This window comes from Pocillopora verrucosa, chromosome 2, assembly GCF_036669915.1.
Source record: "Pocillopora verrucosa isolate sample1 chromosome 2, ASM3666991v2, whole genome shotgun sequence".
Classification (NCBI taxonomy): Eukaryota; Metazoa; Cnidaria; class Anthozoa; order Scleractinia; family Pocilloporidae; genus Pocillopora; species Pocillopora verrucosa.
Genome location: NC_089313.1, coordinates 1,369,621 through 1,385,987, shown reverse-complemented (window position 1 = coordinate 1,385,987; position 16,367 = coordinate 1,369,621). Strand labels below are relative to the sequence as shown.

Sequence of the window (16,367 nt, the reverse complement as noted above, 5' to 3'; positions counted from 1 at the left end):
ATATGGAACCGCTATGGGTACGAAAATGGCAGTATCACGATCGTTTATTTCCTTTTGTCACAACGTACCACCCGGCATTTAAAAATTGAAACAAATACTGGTGGGGCATCGGGGTCTGATACACAGTTAGCTCTTGTTTACAAAACCTCCGATCATCTCTTACAAAAAGGGAAAATCCCTTGTGAGGGCAAAAACATAATTAGAAGGCGATAATGCAACGCGACCACAAAAGCCACATGGGGAGGTCGAGACCTCCGCCGTTTCGGAGCATGCCCACAACACCGGACACAAGCCAGTCTGGAACGAAGTAAAGTTTATTGATCGTGACCCTTATTACTACACGCGCAGGGCCAAAGAGGCAATTCACATAAGACTTCACCCTAACAACATCAACAGGGATAGTGGAATAGGAATTCCAGAAGCGTGGATGCCCACGATCAAAAAACACAACAACAGGAGAGCCGTGCGACAGCGGACCGCCGAGGGAGCAAATCATTGATCAGCAAGGATCGAAATGCACCAATCAGAGCTGTTGAAAAACAACTAATCACAGCAGAGCATCATGCTTTCTAAGATCACGCATGACCAGTCGACCTCATCGCCTGAAGAAGACTAGCAGTATGCAGTCGAAACGTCGCGATCTACATCACACGTGACTACATCGTGAGACAAACGAAAAACTTAGCTTTTATAGAACAATAGTGTTCACACTGCAGTATTCTTTGAAAAAGCAGATTACAAACTTGCAAGAATTTAGGATGGGGCTCCTAAAACTTCATAATTTCAATTCTATAATACATATTTTCAAATCATGAAATCCGCTGTAACTTATCATGAGCACTTAAACTGAAAAAGAAAGGAAATGTTTAACCCTTTAACTCCCAAGAGTTACCAAGACTGAATTTCTCCTTACTATTTCAAACCAACATCAAGCAGACAAGTGATGAGAATAAAGAAAGATATCAATTAGGGGATTATCTGTTGATCCAATACCAAATTCTCCAAAATAACACCAAAAGAATTATATGGAAGACAGTAAGGAGAATTGCTAATGAGATCTTGGGAGTTAAAGGGTTAACTCCCATGAGTAACTAAGACAGAATTTCTCCTTACAATATCAATACAATATCAAGCAGATAACTAATGAGAATAAAGAAAAATATCAATTTGGGTATAATTAATTGATCCAATGCTAAATTCTCTGAACTAACATTCTAAGAATTGTATAATTAACAGTAAGAAGAATTACAAATTTGATTTGGGAGTTAAAGGGTTAATACAGTGAAAAGACAGGTCAGAAAAGTCAGCACATGAATGGTATGCTGAGGTTTATTAATTCCTAACTGTAGTTACCAGGAGTAGAGTTTTATGCACTGAAGACCCAAACTTGAGCACTTGCTAAAGCATCTTTTGCAAGTTTAGCCAGTCATTGTAACATCTCTGAAAGTATTTTGGGAATAGTAATCTCCAGTAACTTTTTTGCATGTGTTTGAAAATGTTCCTGATAACTGGTCAGGAATAAGATAAATTCATGAATCACTTGCAATAGCATCTGCTCTTGTGCATATAATAATAAAAACTGTTAAAATATCTGGGGATTTCAAATCACAAATCAAATCAAATAAACTCAATGAGCCCTGCAGTGAAATCAACAGCCATACACCCTGTCAAAAAGTTACATACTGGCAAGGAGTTAAATCAAATTCTATTATTTGTTATTTGTTTTGCAAGCCTTCAGGACAATTATTATCAATATAGTGTAAACAAGTTCAACTACTTAGCATTTCCAAAACTGAATGATAATTAGCTGTTTTCAGAGTCTAGTGGATGGGAATTTTTAACAGTGTATGAATACAGTTATCAATCAATCAAATAATCATCAGTTTGCATCCATGCATTCACTTAATTTCCTCTTTCAGTTTACTGAGTAAAGAAGCTCTTTATCTTTGACACCAGCCTTTAAATTATCCAGTGAAGTCCAACAGTGTAGTTGTTGAACATTGGTTGTCAAATATGCAATATGAGGGGTAATAATCACATTTGACATGTTTAATAGTGGGTGGTCCCTAGGAAGAACTGGTGGGTCTGTGACATCTAATGCTGCAGCTTTTATAACACCCTTCTGTAATGCCACAGCAAGATCGTCATGATTGACAGTTCCTCCACGACCTACATTAATAAGTGTTGCTGTAGACTTCATAATACTAAGTTCCTCAGCTGAAATGAAATTAGTTGTTTCAGGCGTCAATGGTAAGCTCAGAACAACAAAGTCAGATGCTGTCAAGAGCTCCTTTAATTCCAAACAGAATGTAGCACCTGAATTTTATGGAGAAAAGAAACAAAAATAAGTGAGAAATACCATAGTGTACCCATCTTGTGATGATGTTCCTCAATTGGGGTTTATGGCAATATGTAGGTTTAATTGAGGCCTGTAACTACATACAGCCTCTATCTCCATTATAAGACATGGAATAAGAAGCCAAAAAAATAACAATTCAAGCTTACATTGTACATGAAGTTTAAACCCAACTCACAATTACAGAAACCATAACTTATTCTCACAAAAATTATTCAGATTTAAGTAAACAAGAAGTTTAGGGATGTGGCCATTTCTTTCTCAAGGACCCTTCCCACTGTCTTTCAGTTTAATTCACTCACCCACTTCATAAATCATAAACATTTATGGTTACCAATTATCCTGGAACAAGTGGGGGAGGGAGGGGGGTATCTTATGGGATCAAACATTACCTCTTAGATATAAAAAGGTGACTGATTTGAGACAATCCTTTTAAGGAATATCACCATTGAGACCTCACAGCCACAATTGTGTGAACTTGGCTTAGTTTAAGTTGTTGTAGACTATTAGAGAGTACAAAGTTACTCTGAAAATCACCTTGATCCGCATCAATTGTTACCTGAATATATTTCCAGCTCTTCTTTCCTCGTCCGACAATGATATAAAATGTTCATTTTGAATCCTTTAGCTCTCTCAGCAATTGCTCTTCCAATGTTCCCAAAACCAACAAGGCCAAGAGTTGAACCAGTCACTTGTGATGGGGGTATTGAGCAAGAAATATTCTAGTAAAATAAAGTTAGCCTCTCATCAATTATTCTAGTGTAATACTTAGGGATCAATTTAATACCAAATAGCCGAAATTACCTTATAGACTGCTGTTTATGTAACAGACACTCAAATCCACCCAATTTAAATTATTCCTCTTCATCTGTGCATTTTGGGAAAAATTACACCAATCAATACAATTTTGAAAATTGTCCAGAAATTTCTGTCAACCCTCAGAAGTCTTTCAGAAATTTCTGTAAGCCGTCAGAGTCTTTTTGAGATGGAGGATACAATCTTACCGCTGATTGTGCTGCATCAGATGACTTTGCTATTTCATTTGCAAGTAAAATTGACCTCGCAGATGCCAACAGCAAACCGAAAGCAAACTCTGCAACGGAATCGCTCGTAAAATGGCCTGGAACATAACCTACACGAATTCCACGTGCAGTAGCTTCCTCTACATCAATGTGATCCACACCTGCGCTTGGAGTACTGATCACTTTTAAATTCGGTAGCAGGTCCATAATTTCTCTGTTCACTCTCATTTTTGAATGTTTAAACCTACTGCATAGTATTCCTTTCACTTTTTCCCGCTTGTTTTGGCTCAAATCAGCAAGTTTCACTCCGTGGATGAGAATAAAGTTGTCCTTAAACGAACGCTCGGCGAGTTCTAACATCATAGTCGGTGGAGAAGTTGAGGGAACCCAACACCACACAAGTGGATGTGAAGACATTGTAAAAGATTTCCAAAGATAGTAAACACCAGCCAGCACTGTGATTATATTAAAAAGTGATATGAAAGGGCTCCATTTACGTAAAATATGTTAAAAATTACACCCCCTCTGCAGGTTATAACTTATGACTAAAGGTCTGGTCTCCAATAAGTATGTGTGACACCAGGTGAGTCCGCTGATCCGTGACAAAAAACAAAAACATAGGCTTGCTGTGCATGCAAGAGTTATTTTTTTATAAAATAATTCAAATAGTACGCGCGCTCTGATTGGCCATAAAACTATTTTACATGAGCGTATGTAAACACGGTTTTCGTTCCTCTTTCATTAGTCATTTTATAAAAGAAATGTAAAATGGTTTCCGTGTTTATATAGTCTGATGTACATCGCCAGAGAGCAAGGACATTTCGAGCCCGCTAACAATTATCAGCGGTATATCGTATTACACTCCGTGACAATAGAATATCACGAGAATTCAATATGCCGGCGATCACGGCTCGATCTGCAAAGAAGAGTGTTTCGTACCATGACTTATACAATTTGAGCACCGCAGATCTTCTATTTGATGAAAAGAAAAAGAAAAGAAGACCTGCAAGTAAATCTTTGAGATTTTTCGAGGCAGAGCGATGAAATGATGTCAGAATTTTGATTTGCTTTAATTTAATTTTCGCGCTAAGACTACTGAATTTGCATTCAATGCCTGGCATATTTTTATTCCGAAAAGGACCGAGAACTAATTTATTTCCCTGCAAGAATATAAACAAATGTGGCCAACGATTCGAAGATCAGCGTTGCTCGTGTTTAACTATTTCAGTCATAGTTTTCAACATGGCGTCTCGTCACTTACTCAACGTGAAAAAAAAAGGATATTCTGGCGCGTTGGGAACTTTTTTGATGGGAGGAAATGGCAATTTTACAGGATATTTGGACGCTTCGAACTCTGTAGCAATCAATTCGATCGAGAGCAGTTGACTTTATTTATGCACTTTCCTGTAATAGACGAGTGTTTGGGATGGAGAACGACGGATGTTGAAGAACTGTATGGCGACCTAGGTCAATAATCAATGACAAAAGAACTGGCTCGGGAAGTAAGTGGTTTTTATTTATCGAGTCCCTGTGAGGTTTGATGAATAGCAGAATCAGTATATGAATATGTCTCGATCGAAAGCAGACGGGACCATGAGCTCCTGATTGTTATATTTTAGAAATTTTACAAATTTCCATACAGTTTCTTATATTATTTGGACGCCATTATGGACGAAATGCGTAAGCGCGGCCGCCATCTTGTCCAATATTTCTGCCGATGAAACACTTGGGAGGTTGGGAGAACACTCGATAAGCTGGAAACCACTCCGCTATTGTAGCACTAACGATTGAGTTTTATCATGTTGTAAATGGTTACAATGATTTTCAATGACGAAATGTAAAAAATTCACATGATCAACATCAATGATAACAGAGCCATTATCTAAGTCCTTAGATAGGTGTTTAAAATAGCATGCTAATGTCTAAAATCAGACACTATATGGTAAACAATTTTACACTAGTGTCTAGAAATAGAACACTAGTGTTTATAATCTGACACCAGTGTCTAATATATAGAACAATAGTGTTCACACTGCAGTATTCTTTGAAAAAGCAGATTACAAACTTGCAAGAATTTAGGATGGGCTCCTAAAATTTCATAATTTCGATTCTATAATACATATTTTCAAATCATGAAATCCGCTGTAACTTATCATGAGCACTTAAACTGAAAAAGCAAGGAAATTTTTTAACCCTTTAACTCCCAGTTTGTTATTTGTTTTGCAAGTCTTCAGGACAATTATTATCAATATAGTGTAAACAAGTTCAACTGCTTTGCATTTCCAAAACTGAATGATAATTTGCTGTTTTCAGAGTCTAGAGGATTGGAATTTTTAACCATGCATGAATATAGTTATCGATCAATCAAACAATCATTAGAGTTTGTATCCACGCATTCACGTAATTTCCTCTTTCAGTTTACTGAGTAAAGAAGCTCTTCATCTTTTACACCAGCCTTTAAATTATCCAATGAAGTCGAACAGCGTAGTTGTTGAACATTCGTTGTCAAATATGCAACGTGAGGGGTAATAATCACATTTGACATGTTAAATAGGGGGTGGTCCTTGGGAAGAACTGGTGGATCTGTGACATCTAATGCTGCAGCTTTTATAACCCCCCTCTGTAATGCCACGGTAAGATCATCATGATTGACAGTTCCTCCACGACCTACATTAATAAGTGTTGCTGTTGACTTCATAATCCTGAGTTCTTCTGCTGAAATGAAATTAGTTGTTTCAGGGGTCAATGGTAAGCTCAGAACAACAAAGTCAGATGCTGTCAAGAGCTCCTTTAATTCCAAACAGAATGTAGCACCTGAATTTCATGGAGAAAAGAAACAAAAATAAGTGAGAAATACAGAAGTGTTCCCATCTTTAATGATGTCGTTAATATTGTTTATGAAAATATGTAGGTTCAATTCAGGCCTGCAACTAAATATGGCCTCTATCTCCACTATTAGAAATGGAAAAGGAAGTCAAAAAATAAAATTTCAGGCTTACATTGTAAGTGGGGTGTAATCCTTCCTTACAATTACAGAAGCCATTACTTCTTCTGATAAAAAATTCAAATTTAAGTAACAAGAAATTTTAGGGATGTTCATTTCCGGATGGTTATTTCTTTCTCAAGTACAACAAGGAGGAGTCGCCATCGTTGTAATAAGCGTTAAATCGAGGCTTCTCCATATAATGATTATCCTTAATTCTCTTCGCCAATTCGTTAATTTTCTGCACGTAGCTATGGACATATCTATAGATACTGTTAGCGGCCCTCTTTCAGCACTTGTTTCAGCTTTACAGAGCTAGGATAGGTTTTTGTAACGTAAATTAAGTTTAAGTCACCCTTAGCTATTAAGAGTGCAAGCGGGTACCAATGTGTACATAGAGACTATTTCTACTCCTATTCTGAAGTTCAACTTCGAACTTATAGCCTTTTTTCCCTAAAGTCATGTTTTCAACCGACTAAATCACAAAGTACCATCACAAGTCAAGTGCGTGCTCCCAGTTTTTCAAAGGACCCATTAAGTTTTTCTGTAATGCGAAAGATAAGGAAGTGAAACGTAGTGCTAAGGAGGATAGGAGGAAGTGGTTAAAGGAGAGGGCTACAACAGCAAAAAAGGCCAATGAGAACGGTAGAAACAAGGAGCTCTGGTGAGAGCGATAGTAAGCACATATGAAGGGTTTGAATGCGCTGTGATCGCCGACGGATGCGAGGCATCAGACTGGTTCAAGATTAAGTCGGGAGTAAAGCAGGAATGTGTAATGTCAGTGTTCTGTCACGCGTGTCACGCGTCTAGCGTTACCACACAGTTTAGCATTGTAGCAAGGTATCATGGTATTGATTTTCCATGTGATTTAGGGATTGTCATTGTATTGTCGTGCTCGCTGGTGAAAATCCTTTCTCGTTCACCGCGAAAATTTACTTCGAATAAATCTGGTTACACTGACTGAAGAAGAATTTACGTCTCTTTTGTTACGGTGAGCAAACTTATGGATCAGGGTCCAAAGGATCAGAACAGTCAGGATTCTTATTCTTACTGGCCATGAAGTGTCGGAGGATCTTGATTTTTCGGACAACAGCGCACTTCTTTCATCCAAGTTCAATGACTTGCGTGAGAAGACTGGGAGATTGATGAAGGAAGCAGCTAGAGCTGGCCTTAAACTTAATGAGAGAAAGTGCAAGACACTGAGGACTTAGTTTGTTAGGGACAGGGAGAACATTGTGGTGAATGGTGAAGAAGTGGAAGATGCCAAGGAGTTTGCGTATCTTGGAGCTATTGTAGACAAGGAAGGTGGAGGCAATGAAGATGTTAGGAACAGATTGTAGAAGGCACAAGGTACATTTCAGAGACTATGGAAGGTGTTGTCGGCCAGAGAAATAGGAAGGAGAACCAACATACCCAGATCACAAAGACCGATGAAAGAAAACTGAATAGTTTCCAAAGCCAGTGCCTAAGACGGAAACTGAGGATGAGATGGCAGCGAAGAATGACAAACAAGAGAGTAGTTGAAATGGCAGAAATCAATGAAATTAGCCGCGAGGTGCGAAGAAGGTGGAACTAGTTGGGACACGCACTCAGGAGAGAGGGTGGGAACGACTGTTTTACGGCAATGGGGTGGACACAAGAAGGTCGAAGGGCGAGAAGGAGATCAAAGACCACTCGGAGAAGGACTGTCAAAAGAGAGAGGGGGGGAAGTATTTTGTAGAATCAAACATTAATTTTTAGATACAATAAGGTAACTGATTTGAGACAATCGTTTTGAGAAATATCACCACTGAGACCTCATTGCCAAAATTGTGTGGTCTCGGCTTAGTTTAAGGTGTTGCAGACTATCTGAGGGTTCAAACTTACTCATTCTACAAATCACCTCGATCGGTATCACTTGTTACCTGAAGATTTTTCTAGCTCTTCTTTCCTCGTTCGACAATGATATAAAATGTTCATTTTGAATCCTTTGGCTCGCTCAGAAAGTGCCCTTCCAATATTCCCAAAACCGACAATGCCAAGAGTTGAACCAGTCACTTGTGATGAAGAAAGTGAGCGCAAAATATTCTAGTAAAATAAAGTTAACTTCTTGTTAATTATTCTAGTGTAATACCCGGGGATCACTTAAATACCAAATACCTAAAATTGCCTTAATAAACTCCTGTTTATGTAACAGAAACTCAATGATTTCGTTGAAGTTAAACCCCTCTCTTACCTAAATGGCCTAACTCACTGACATCAGATTAGACTTCAAACAAAAAATGCCTCACAAGCCATTCGGCTGTGTATCATACATCTATTTCAGAGGAAACTAATGAATCTGCATCAATCTGCTCTTTAGGACAGTTCAAATACTAATCCCACCAGAAATGTCAACAAGAATGACCATTCATCTATGCATGCAAACTGGACAATTTCAAATGCTGACCTATAAATCCATCATATTTAATTTTTTCCTCTTCATTCGCACATCTCGGAGAAAATTAAACTAACGAATACAATTTTGCAAACAATCTAGATATTTTCGTCAACCCCCGGAAGTCTTCGGCACATTTTCGGAAATTTCCGTAAGTCGTTGGAGTATTTTCCAGATGGAGAATAAAATCTTACCGCTAATTGTGCTGCATCAGACGACTTTGCTATTTCGTTTGCCAGTAAAATTGACCTCGCAGATGCCAACAGCAAACCGAGAGCAAACTCTGCGACGGAATCGCTCGTAAAATGGCCCGGAACATAACCTACACGAATTCCACGTGCGGTAGCTTCCTCTACATCAATGTGATCCACACCTGCGCTTGGAGTACTGATCACTTTTAAATTCGGCAGCAGGTCCATAATTTCTCTGTTCACTCTCATTTTTGAACATCTAAATCCATCGTTGCAAATTATTCCTTTCACTTTTTCCCGCTCGTTTTGGCTCAGATCAGCGACTTTCACTCCGTGGATGAGAATAAAATCGTCCTTAAATGAACGCTCGGCAAGTTCTAACATCATAGGCGATGGAGAAGTCGAAGGAACCAAACACAACACAAGTGGACGTGAAGACATCGTAAAAGATTTCCTTAAGATAGTAAACGACAGTCAACACTGTGATTTTATTTATAAGTAAAATGACGTGGGTACGTGTCGAGGGCTGAGCCTGACGTGGTTCTATTGTGCGATAAACCAAATTAGTTGGTTGACAAAGGGAAATGATTTTTGTAATCATATACAGTTCAAGAAAGGGATAATCTTTTGTGAGAGAATAACACTGCTTGTTATCGGAGAACGCCGCCTTTTATCGTGATATGTTGATTTATTAGAAATAAACATTTAAAAATTCTGCCATTGCGTGGATACTATCTCCAGAGGCCGGAGAATCAAGCAAACGTGAACTCAAGGTTGTACACCATTTCAGGTGGTTGGAGTGGACTTGCAGGTCCTATTCTTTACCAAGTAAGTCCTAAGAAAGAAAACAAAGCGTATTTGGTGTTATACGGATGCAGCTTGACCAGGGCAGTTCACCTTGACTAGTTAAGTCTCTGGAAACCAACTATTTCCTGGCAAGCCTGAAAAGATTTATTGCCCGTAGAGGAATACTCAAACTATGGATCAACATTTAAAGTTACTTCCCACCATCAGAGGTCGAAAAAATCGATTTTCTTTTATATAACCAAACTGAATTCAAACATTGAATCTGACGTTTCCTTTAAGAAATTTTCTGAAACCTTCAAAAGCACCCGAGTTATTTAAAAAGACGTGTTTTCAAATATAACTTAATAAATCAGGAAGGTGTCATAATCTCGGTCCTGGGCGAAACCCCTGAGGGAACTTCCGCGGCAACCTCTCATCTTAGGGCTCGTTTTTCAGTTATTTCCATATTTTGTTTGCATCGCGCACTTGACAAAAGTCACACGTGGCAGCTCTTTGTTTACGGAAAAAATCTTTGCTTGTAGTAAAAGAGAAACCGGAAGAAAGTCCTTGGTAAAAAAGAAAAATTTCCTCCTATGAGGAAAAAGTCGCTTAAATTATATCTTTATCGTAAGCTGCAGTTAGTAAGCTTTCTTCTGTTGTACAGTTTGCTAAGATTTTAGTAAAATCAGGGCGCGTACGAATTTTTTTCCGAAGGACACCCGCGAAGGTGGGAAGAAACCTTAAGACGCAGTCTCTCTAAAAGTGTCCTGGTGCGCTTCGAGTCGAAAAATCGATTTCTCTCAAACTTTGCCCAAGAATCTTTCTTAGTCTACAAGTAATCGAAACCACCTTGGTTTTTTCAAATACAGCAAAATATTTTTTTTCTGAGCGAAAACCCTTCGGTGCTCAAACGCCCGTTTTTAACAACACCGATTATCAAAAGTAGCATAAATTGCTGACCTCGTATTTTTACAAAATTATACTTTAAGCGTTTTGTTTTGTTTCGCATATTTAGATCAACCGTTTATTACAACAGAGCACATAAGTTTTGTCTTTTTAAGGGTTCTTTTCACTAAAAATACTTTTGTTTGACACACTTTGACGCTACCGCCGTGACCTGAAATATGGAACTTTTTATCTCGGCTCAGCGCAAAACTTCAGCCTCTTCCCGTCGGTTTTTTTTATTCAGACTGGCTAAAATAGGGTAGAAGAGCATGGAAACATAAAACATGCTGTGGTTTCGGCGAAATTCCGAGTCTAGAATAGCCGGCTAACAAATTACGCGCATTTTCGAAAATTCATATGGCCAACTTGTGTTTGACGAGTGATTTGAGTCCTTAAAAGCTTTTTAATGAGTTGCATTAAGATAAAACATCATTAAGTAGGAAAAGATCTTCATTTTCATCTCGAAAAACAGATCTGCCGAAAGCTGACTCTTGGCTCTAGGCAACCTCTAATCTATCAGTCATTTAGAGAGAAAGGGGGGAAAAACTTTAGTGGCCAGGACAGCTATCACAAGATTCAGGTTTATTCAGAATAATACTAAGTTTCAAAGTCAAAGTTTTCGTATTCGTGGTACTTAAAGTAAATTATTTTTCAGTTGATTTGTGACATGTGATCAAAGAATATTTTACCACGCGGACTGATGTATCTTAAGGCCCTTCTTCTGAGTTGATGAAACCTCAAGTTCTCACGAAGCGTGGAACAAAGAAAAAATTCTGAGTCCCCATGGACTCTTTTTCTTTTCTTTGCGGACTTTATCCCACGCTCGTGACAAGACGAAAAACATATTTCTTTATTTCGTTACCGAGCTCAAACCTAACCATCTCTCTTATGTAAATTAAGTTCCTCGTGCTGCTTCGTCCATGTCGATAAACCACAAGTTTTCAAGTAATCGTCTACGATTAAAGATTTGACCGGAACATATAGAAATCAACCAAGTAGAATAGTTCCAAATACTACAGAGTCTACGAGACTTGTCTTTTTTTTTTCCTGCAATACGTCCCCGCACCAAAAAGTGCGCGGGTGTGTTTTCCATCAATTAATTTTTTGTCATTTAACCTTATGCAGTCTCAAATCCCACCTCAAAGAAGAAGGACTTACATTTTACTCATTACCCTAGTTTTCGGTCCTGGTGTTTCCAGAGCACTCAAATAAATATAAATCTTTTTAAGTCTTCTTATTTTCTTACTTCGTCCAGGTATTCTAGGTTCCTAAAGGTCTACTACATATAATCCAGAATCCAAATAAACCAAACTGTCACAAATGTCATTGACAAAGTTGTGGAATTTCAATATACCGAAATGATTGTTTGAAACTTGCATTGCGTATAATTTTACTTTTTCGCGAATGAGCAATCTTCGACCATTTTTTTCCTAGCCAAAGTTGATTTGGTGTCTCTTGAGTTAGATGTGATTTCAAAATGCTTGCACATTTCCTTGAGCGTCTTAACTTTGAAAAATAAAGGTTTATTTTCAAACGCCATTTCGCAAAGGTTGTAGATTCATACATCACTGGATGCTTGATACCACTGATTTCAGACTGTACGTCTACACTGGCTTTCTCGAGCATATGTTCATCTGTTAGCGAGGCAAACTCTTCAGCTATTTCTTCATTATTGTCAGGCTCAGCGTCATCGCTGGAGGTTTGCTTGCCACCTGATCGCTTTCTCTTCGCAGAGAGTCGCGAAAAAATCCCTGAATTTGAAGCTTTGAAAGCCACTCCATTCTATAAAACATTCGTGTGCCATTTGTGTTGCGAGCATTGCACATATCGTTAGCTACTTGTGCAGGACCTCTTTTTCTCCCAGTTTTAGACCAAATCAATAATTCGTATGGTTTATTTGTTTTGTTTTTCGAAAAGGTATCTCACTTCCGACGATTTTATGCGAACTTATAATTTGTGGACACAAAAGAGGGAAACCTTTCAATAAATAAATTCTCGAGGTGAAATTTCATTAGATTAAAGGTTACATTTTCGAATTGAAAGGACTACACTTTAAGTGTTGTTAAGGTGAACAGTTTCTAAATGAACAACTTGAAATATTCTGAATAATCTTGTCATAGTTACCTCGTCCTCTAGACTTTTCCCCCTGGCTTTTCTCATAATTGACTGATAAACAAAACAATAGGTCGCCTAGAGCTAAGAGTCAGCTTTCGGCGGCTCTGTTTTTCTAGAAGAAAATGAAGATTTTTTTAACTTAATGATGTTTTATCTTACTGTAACTCATTAAAAAGCTTTTATGGACTCAAATCACGCCTCAGTTACGAGTTGGCCGCATAAATTCCGTTTATTTTTGAGACCGCCCTCATGTGCATTGTTAGGTCGAATTTTCTAAAATGCGCGTAATTTGGTGGCCGGCTATTCTAGGAGTTCGCCGAAACCACAGAAATTTTTTATATTTCCATGTTCCTCTACCCTACAGTTTGAACACCTCATAGGACTCTTTAAGAGTGTATTTTATAAGACCATTAGGCAACGGAACATTGTGTTTCTCAGAGTTGGAGGAAGTTGTATTGGATGTAGAAGTTGCCTTGAACAACAGCCCTCTTAGTCTGGTAGCAGAGACCGGAAAATCGGGCTTTCGTTCACCCACGAGCTAGAAAAGGTTTGACAGTGGATTTTATTAGACCAATACCTCCTGAGTAAGGCTCACTACGTCGTAAAGTCGAGAAGTGGTATACGATCTGAGAGAAAAGGGGGTTTGCTACGTCACCCATTCGTCAGTGTGAAAACAAGGTTGTAAAGTGAATAACATTTGTTTACTCCTCTTTTTACACCTTTATCAACGCTTGCGGTCCAAATACCCGGTTAGTTCAAAATACTTGCTTCATTAGTTTACTTTTACCAAAAAAGCGACGTCACGTGAAGAAAAATCCTTAAGGAACTGTTAGACCTGAGGGATGCATTCTCGTGACTTGTCTTTCAATACTTCATCAGCGCAACGTGCTAGCTCAAACTGAACAGCTCATTTTCTTCTTTAAACCACTCTTGTTTAGCCTGACCAGTATAAAAAATGACTTGAGGTCGTCTCCCAAATGCAGAACACTCTTTTAGCTCGTAAATCCTTCTACCTGTTTGAAGGGATAGTTTCTTGTCATTGTGGTTGGCCAGTTGGACTGGTGGTGGTTCTGGTCCATACGGTCATACGGCAACCATAGATGTCGCATGAGTTGTGTTTTTTTCCATCGAGGGTTTCTTCATTGACATCTGTGTTGTCTGCCGCTAGTTGAAGAAACAGACCAGGTGCTATATTTGTCGGTACAACAGTGCCATACTCATCCGCATTAGCAAGTATTTCCGCTGCAATATTGGTGTCTGTCGCACGTAGTTCGTAACAACTACAACAGTGTCCCATTTTGTTGAGGAGTGTTATAAGGAGACGCGATGAGGTGAGATGGTGCACACATAATGCTTGGCCTATGTGCTTTGGAAGCTTTGTACGCGTACGACTATTACTTGAGCAATGAGTTATGTCCTGCGCAATACTAATGACTTGATGTTAGTTCTTCAAGGATTCACTGTAGTGACAGTCTGAAAACTTAATAATTATCATCTTAAATTAGAAGCAGAGGATAAACAACTCTGAGCATCAGCCTCGTCTTCATGTTTTGTTATTTAATCGACCAAGCATTGATTTTCGATCATTAAAAAAAGAACAAAATACCTGTAAATGGTGAAGTGAACATTTGGACAGCCAAATGACAAAAGGTTTTGGATAAGAGAGGCCGAGAATCGAATTTCATACTTGTTTATAAAAAGACAAGGATTTTTTTTACATTTTCAAGGGCTTCTTAAGGATTTTTTTACATTTTCAAGGGCTTCTTAAGGATTTTTTTTACATTTTCAAGGGCTTCTTAAGAATTTTTTTTACATTTTCAAGGGCTTCTTTTTTTCTTGTCTCATGATAAGTCACGTGACGTCGCTTTATGGTAAAATTTAACTAATGAGGCAAGTATTTTGAACTAACTGGGTATTTGGACCGCAAATGTTGATGAGGATGTAAAAAAAAAAGGTAAACAAATGTAACGCTCTTTACAACCTCGTTTTCACGCTGATGAAGGGGTTACGTAGCAACCCCCCTTTCTCTCGGATCGTATACCACTTTTCGACTTTACGACGTAGTGAGCCTTACCCAGGAGGTATTGGTCTAATAAAATCCACTGTCAAACCTTTTCTAGCTCGTGGGTTGAATAAAACCCCGATTTCCGGTCTCTGCTACCGTACTGAATTACCTAAGGGATGATGTCCAGTTACCTATTTTCACTTCAAATTCGATGCTACGCGTCAACCCGACTCATCTTCCAGAATTACATGCGCATGCACTCCACTACCCCAACAAGGATCTGCGGAAACGGGTGCGATACCTATGCGATGGACCCGTGAGTATGTGCGGAGTCTACGAGAACAACATCGTGAAGTGGGGGAGAAAGCAGACCTCTCATCCCAACGGTGGAGATGTTGTGATTGTGCAAGACGAGAATAAGAACCGGAATCACTGGAAACTAGGGACTGTGACCTGGCTCATTAAGGGGAGAGACGAAATGGTCAGAGGTGCGACTGTTCGAACAAGCTAAGATCGTAGCTTGAAGCGTCCGATTCAACAGCTTTACCCTTTAGAGCTTTCATGCGTTATGTGGCCAAATTCAGCTCTTAACCCGAAGCCGTTGAATTCTGTGTGAGACCGAGAAGGGATGCTGCAGCGGCATATATACAGTTAAAGAAAGGGATAATCTTTTGTCAGAGAGTAACATTGCTTGTGATCAGAGAACGCCGCCTTTACCGTGATATTTTGATTTATTTGAGATACACTTTCAAAAACTCTATCTACTATGACAATGCGTGGATACTATCCAGCGGCCGGAGAATCCAGCAAATCCGTTCTCGCAAAAAAACGTTAAAAAATAGACCCGCTCTGCAGGTTACAACCTATAACTCCCCTTTACTACCGGTAAGTACCCTAGAGCGTTACTATTTCTCCATTGCGTGACATCCGGTGAGCCTGGTCCGTGACAGAAAAAAAGAGGGTCAGAGGACAAAAGAGGGTCACAAAACGATGACGACAAAAGAGGGTCACAAAACGATGATCTCCAACGATGCAAAGTTTATAACAAACGGAATCCAAGATCCAGGCTTAAAGAATGAATATGCACTCTTCGGCAATTACAGAACCTGCTTGTCCATACAGATTTTGCTCTTGGTTCTTAATTAATCTGGGACAAATCTTTTCCAAAATCCGTAGATCTTCAACCCATAAATCATAAATAAAAACCTTTTTTTCTAACTCCGCTTTTCTCTTTGATGGCTTTTTATTTCTGAAAGCTCGCATATACATCGAAAATCAGTTGTGAAACGAAGCCCACTTATTGTTATTTAGGTGAAAATCGCATAAAAAAGGGTATAGAACATGCATTTTACTTTGTCCAGAGTGAAACTCATTTCAAGAATCAAGCTGTTTCGGAAATTTTGACACAGTAGAATTTTTTTGTCTTAGTCTCTTACAAGGGGCAGCGAAATAGAATTACTTTGTCTCAATCTCCTACAGCTTACTTGAGTACGAATCATTGTTTGAATTTTATTTGTAACAGTCGCACCTGTTCCGCTACCCCCTGGT

The 16,367-nt window shown here is 38.8% G+C and overlaps 2 protein-coding genes across 3 annotated transcripts; both read right to left on the bottom strand.

The window, feature by feature from the left end:
* Nucleotides 1–332: 332 nt before the first annotated feature.
* Nucleotides 333–3,996, bottom strand: LOC131797390 (probable 2-ketogluconate reductase). Of its 2 annotated transcripts, none has more exons than XM_059115014.2 (3): nt 3,361–3,996; nt 2,916–3,078; nt 333–2,316 (listed from the first exon to the last, which is right to left on the bottom strand). In XM_059115014.2, exons 1-3 carry the CDS (start codon nt 3,793–3,795, stop codon nt 1,916–1,918), a joined length of 999 nt encoding a protein of 332 aa, XP_058970997.2. In that variant the 5' UTR covers nt 3,796–3,996; the 3' UTR covers nt 333–1,915. The 2 variants fall into 2 exon arrangements, with proteins under 2 accessions (XP_058970997.2, XP_066018887.1); XM_066162790.1 differs by having other exon boundaries at nt 3,493–3,996.
* A 1,690-nt stretch (nt 3,997–5,686) lies between these two features.
* LOC131797317 (probable 2-ketogluconate reductase) lies at nt 5,687–9,493 on the bottom strand. Its single transcript, XM_059114919.2, has 3 exons — nt 8,972–9,493; nt 8,266–8,428; nt 5,687–6,192 (listed from the first exon to the last, which is right to left on the bottom strand). Exons 1-3 carry the CDS (start codon nt 9,407–9,409, stop codon nt 5,792–5,794), a joined length of 1,002 nt encoding a protein of 333 aa, XP_058970902.1. The 5' UTR covers nt 9,410–9,493; the 3' UTR covers nt 5,687–5,791.
* Between the last annotated feature and the right edge of the window lie 6,874 nt (nt 9,494–16,367).

Coding starts and splice junctions, on each gene's coding strand:
- LOC131797390 (XM_059115014.2), bottom strand. CDS start 3,795: ATGTCTTCACATCCACTTGTGTGGTGTTGGGTTCCCTCAACTTCTCCA. Junction 3,079..3,360: donor CTGATGCAGCACAATCAGCG/GTAAGATTGTAT, acceptor TTATTTTACTAG/AATATTTCTTGCTCAATACC. Junction 2,317..2,915: donor AGAGCTGGAAATATATTCAG/GTAACAATTGAT, acceptor CATAAAATTCAG/GTGCTACATTCTGTTTGGAA.
- LOC131797317 (XM_059114919.2), bottom strand. CDS start 9,409: ATGTCTTCACGTCCACTTGTGTTGTGTTTGGTTCCTTCGACTTCTCCA. Junction 8,429..8,971: donor CTGATGCAGCACAATTAGCG/GTAAGATTTTAT, acceptor TTATTTTACTAG/AATATTTTGCGCTCACTTTC. Junction 6,193..8,265: donor AGAGCTAGAAAAATCTTCAG/GTAACAAGTGAT, acceptor CATGAAATTCAG/GTGCTACATTCTGTTTGGAA.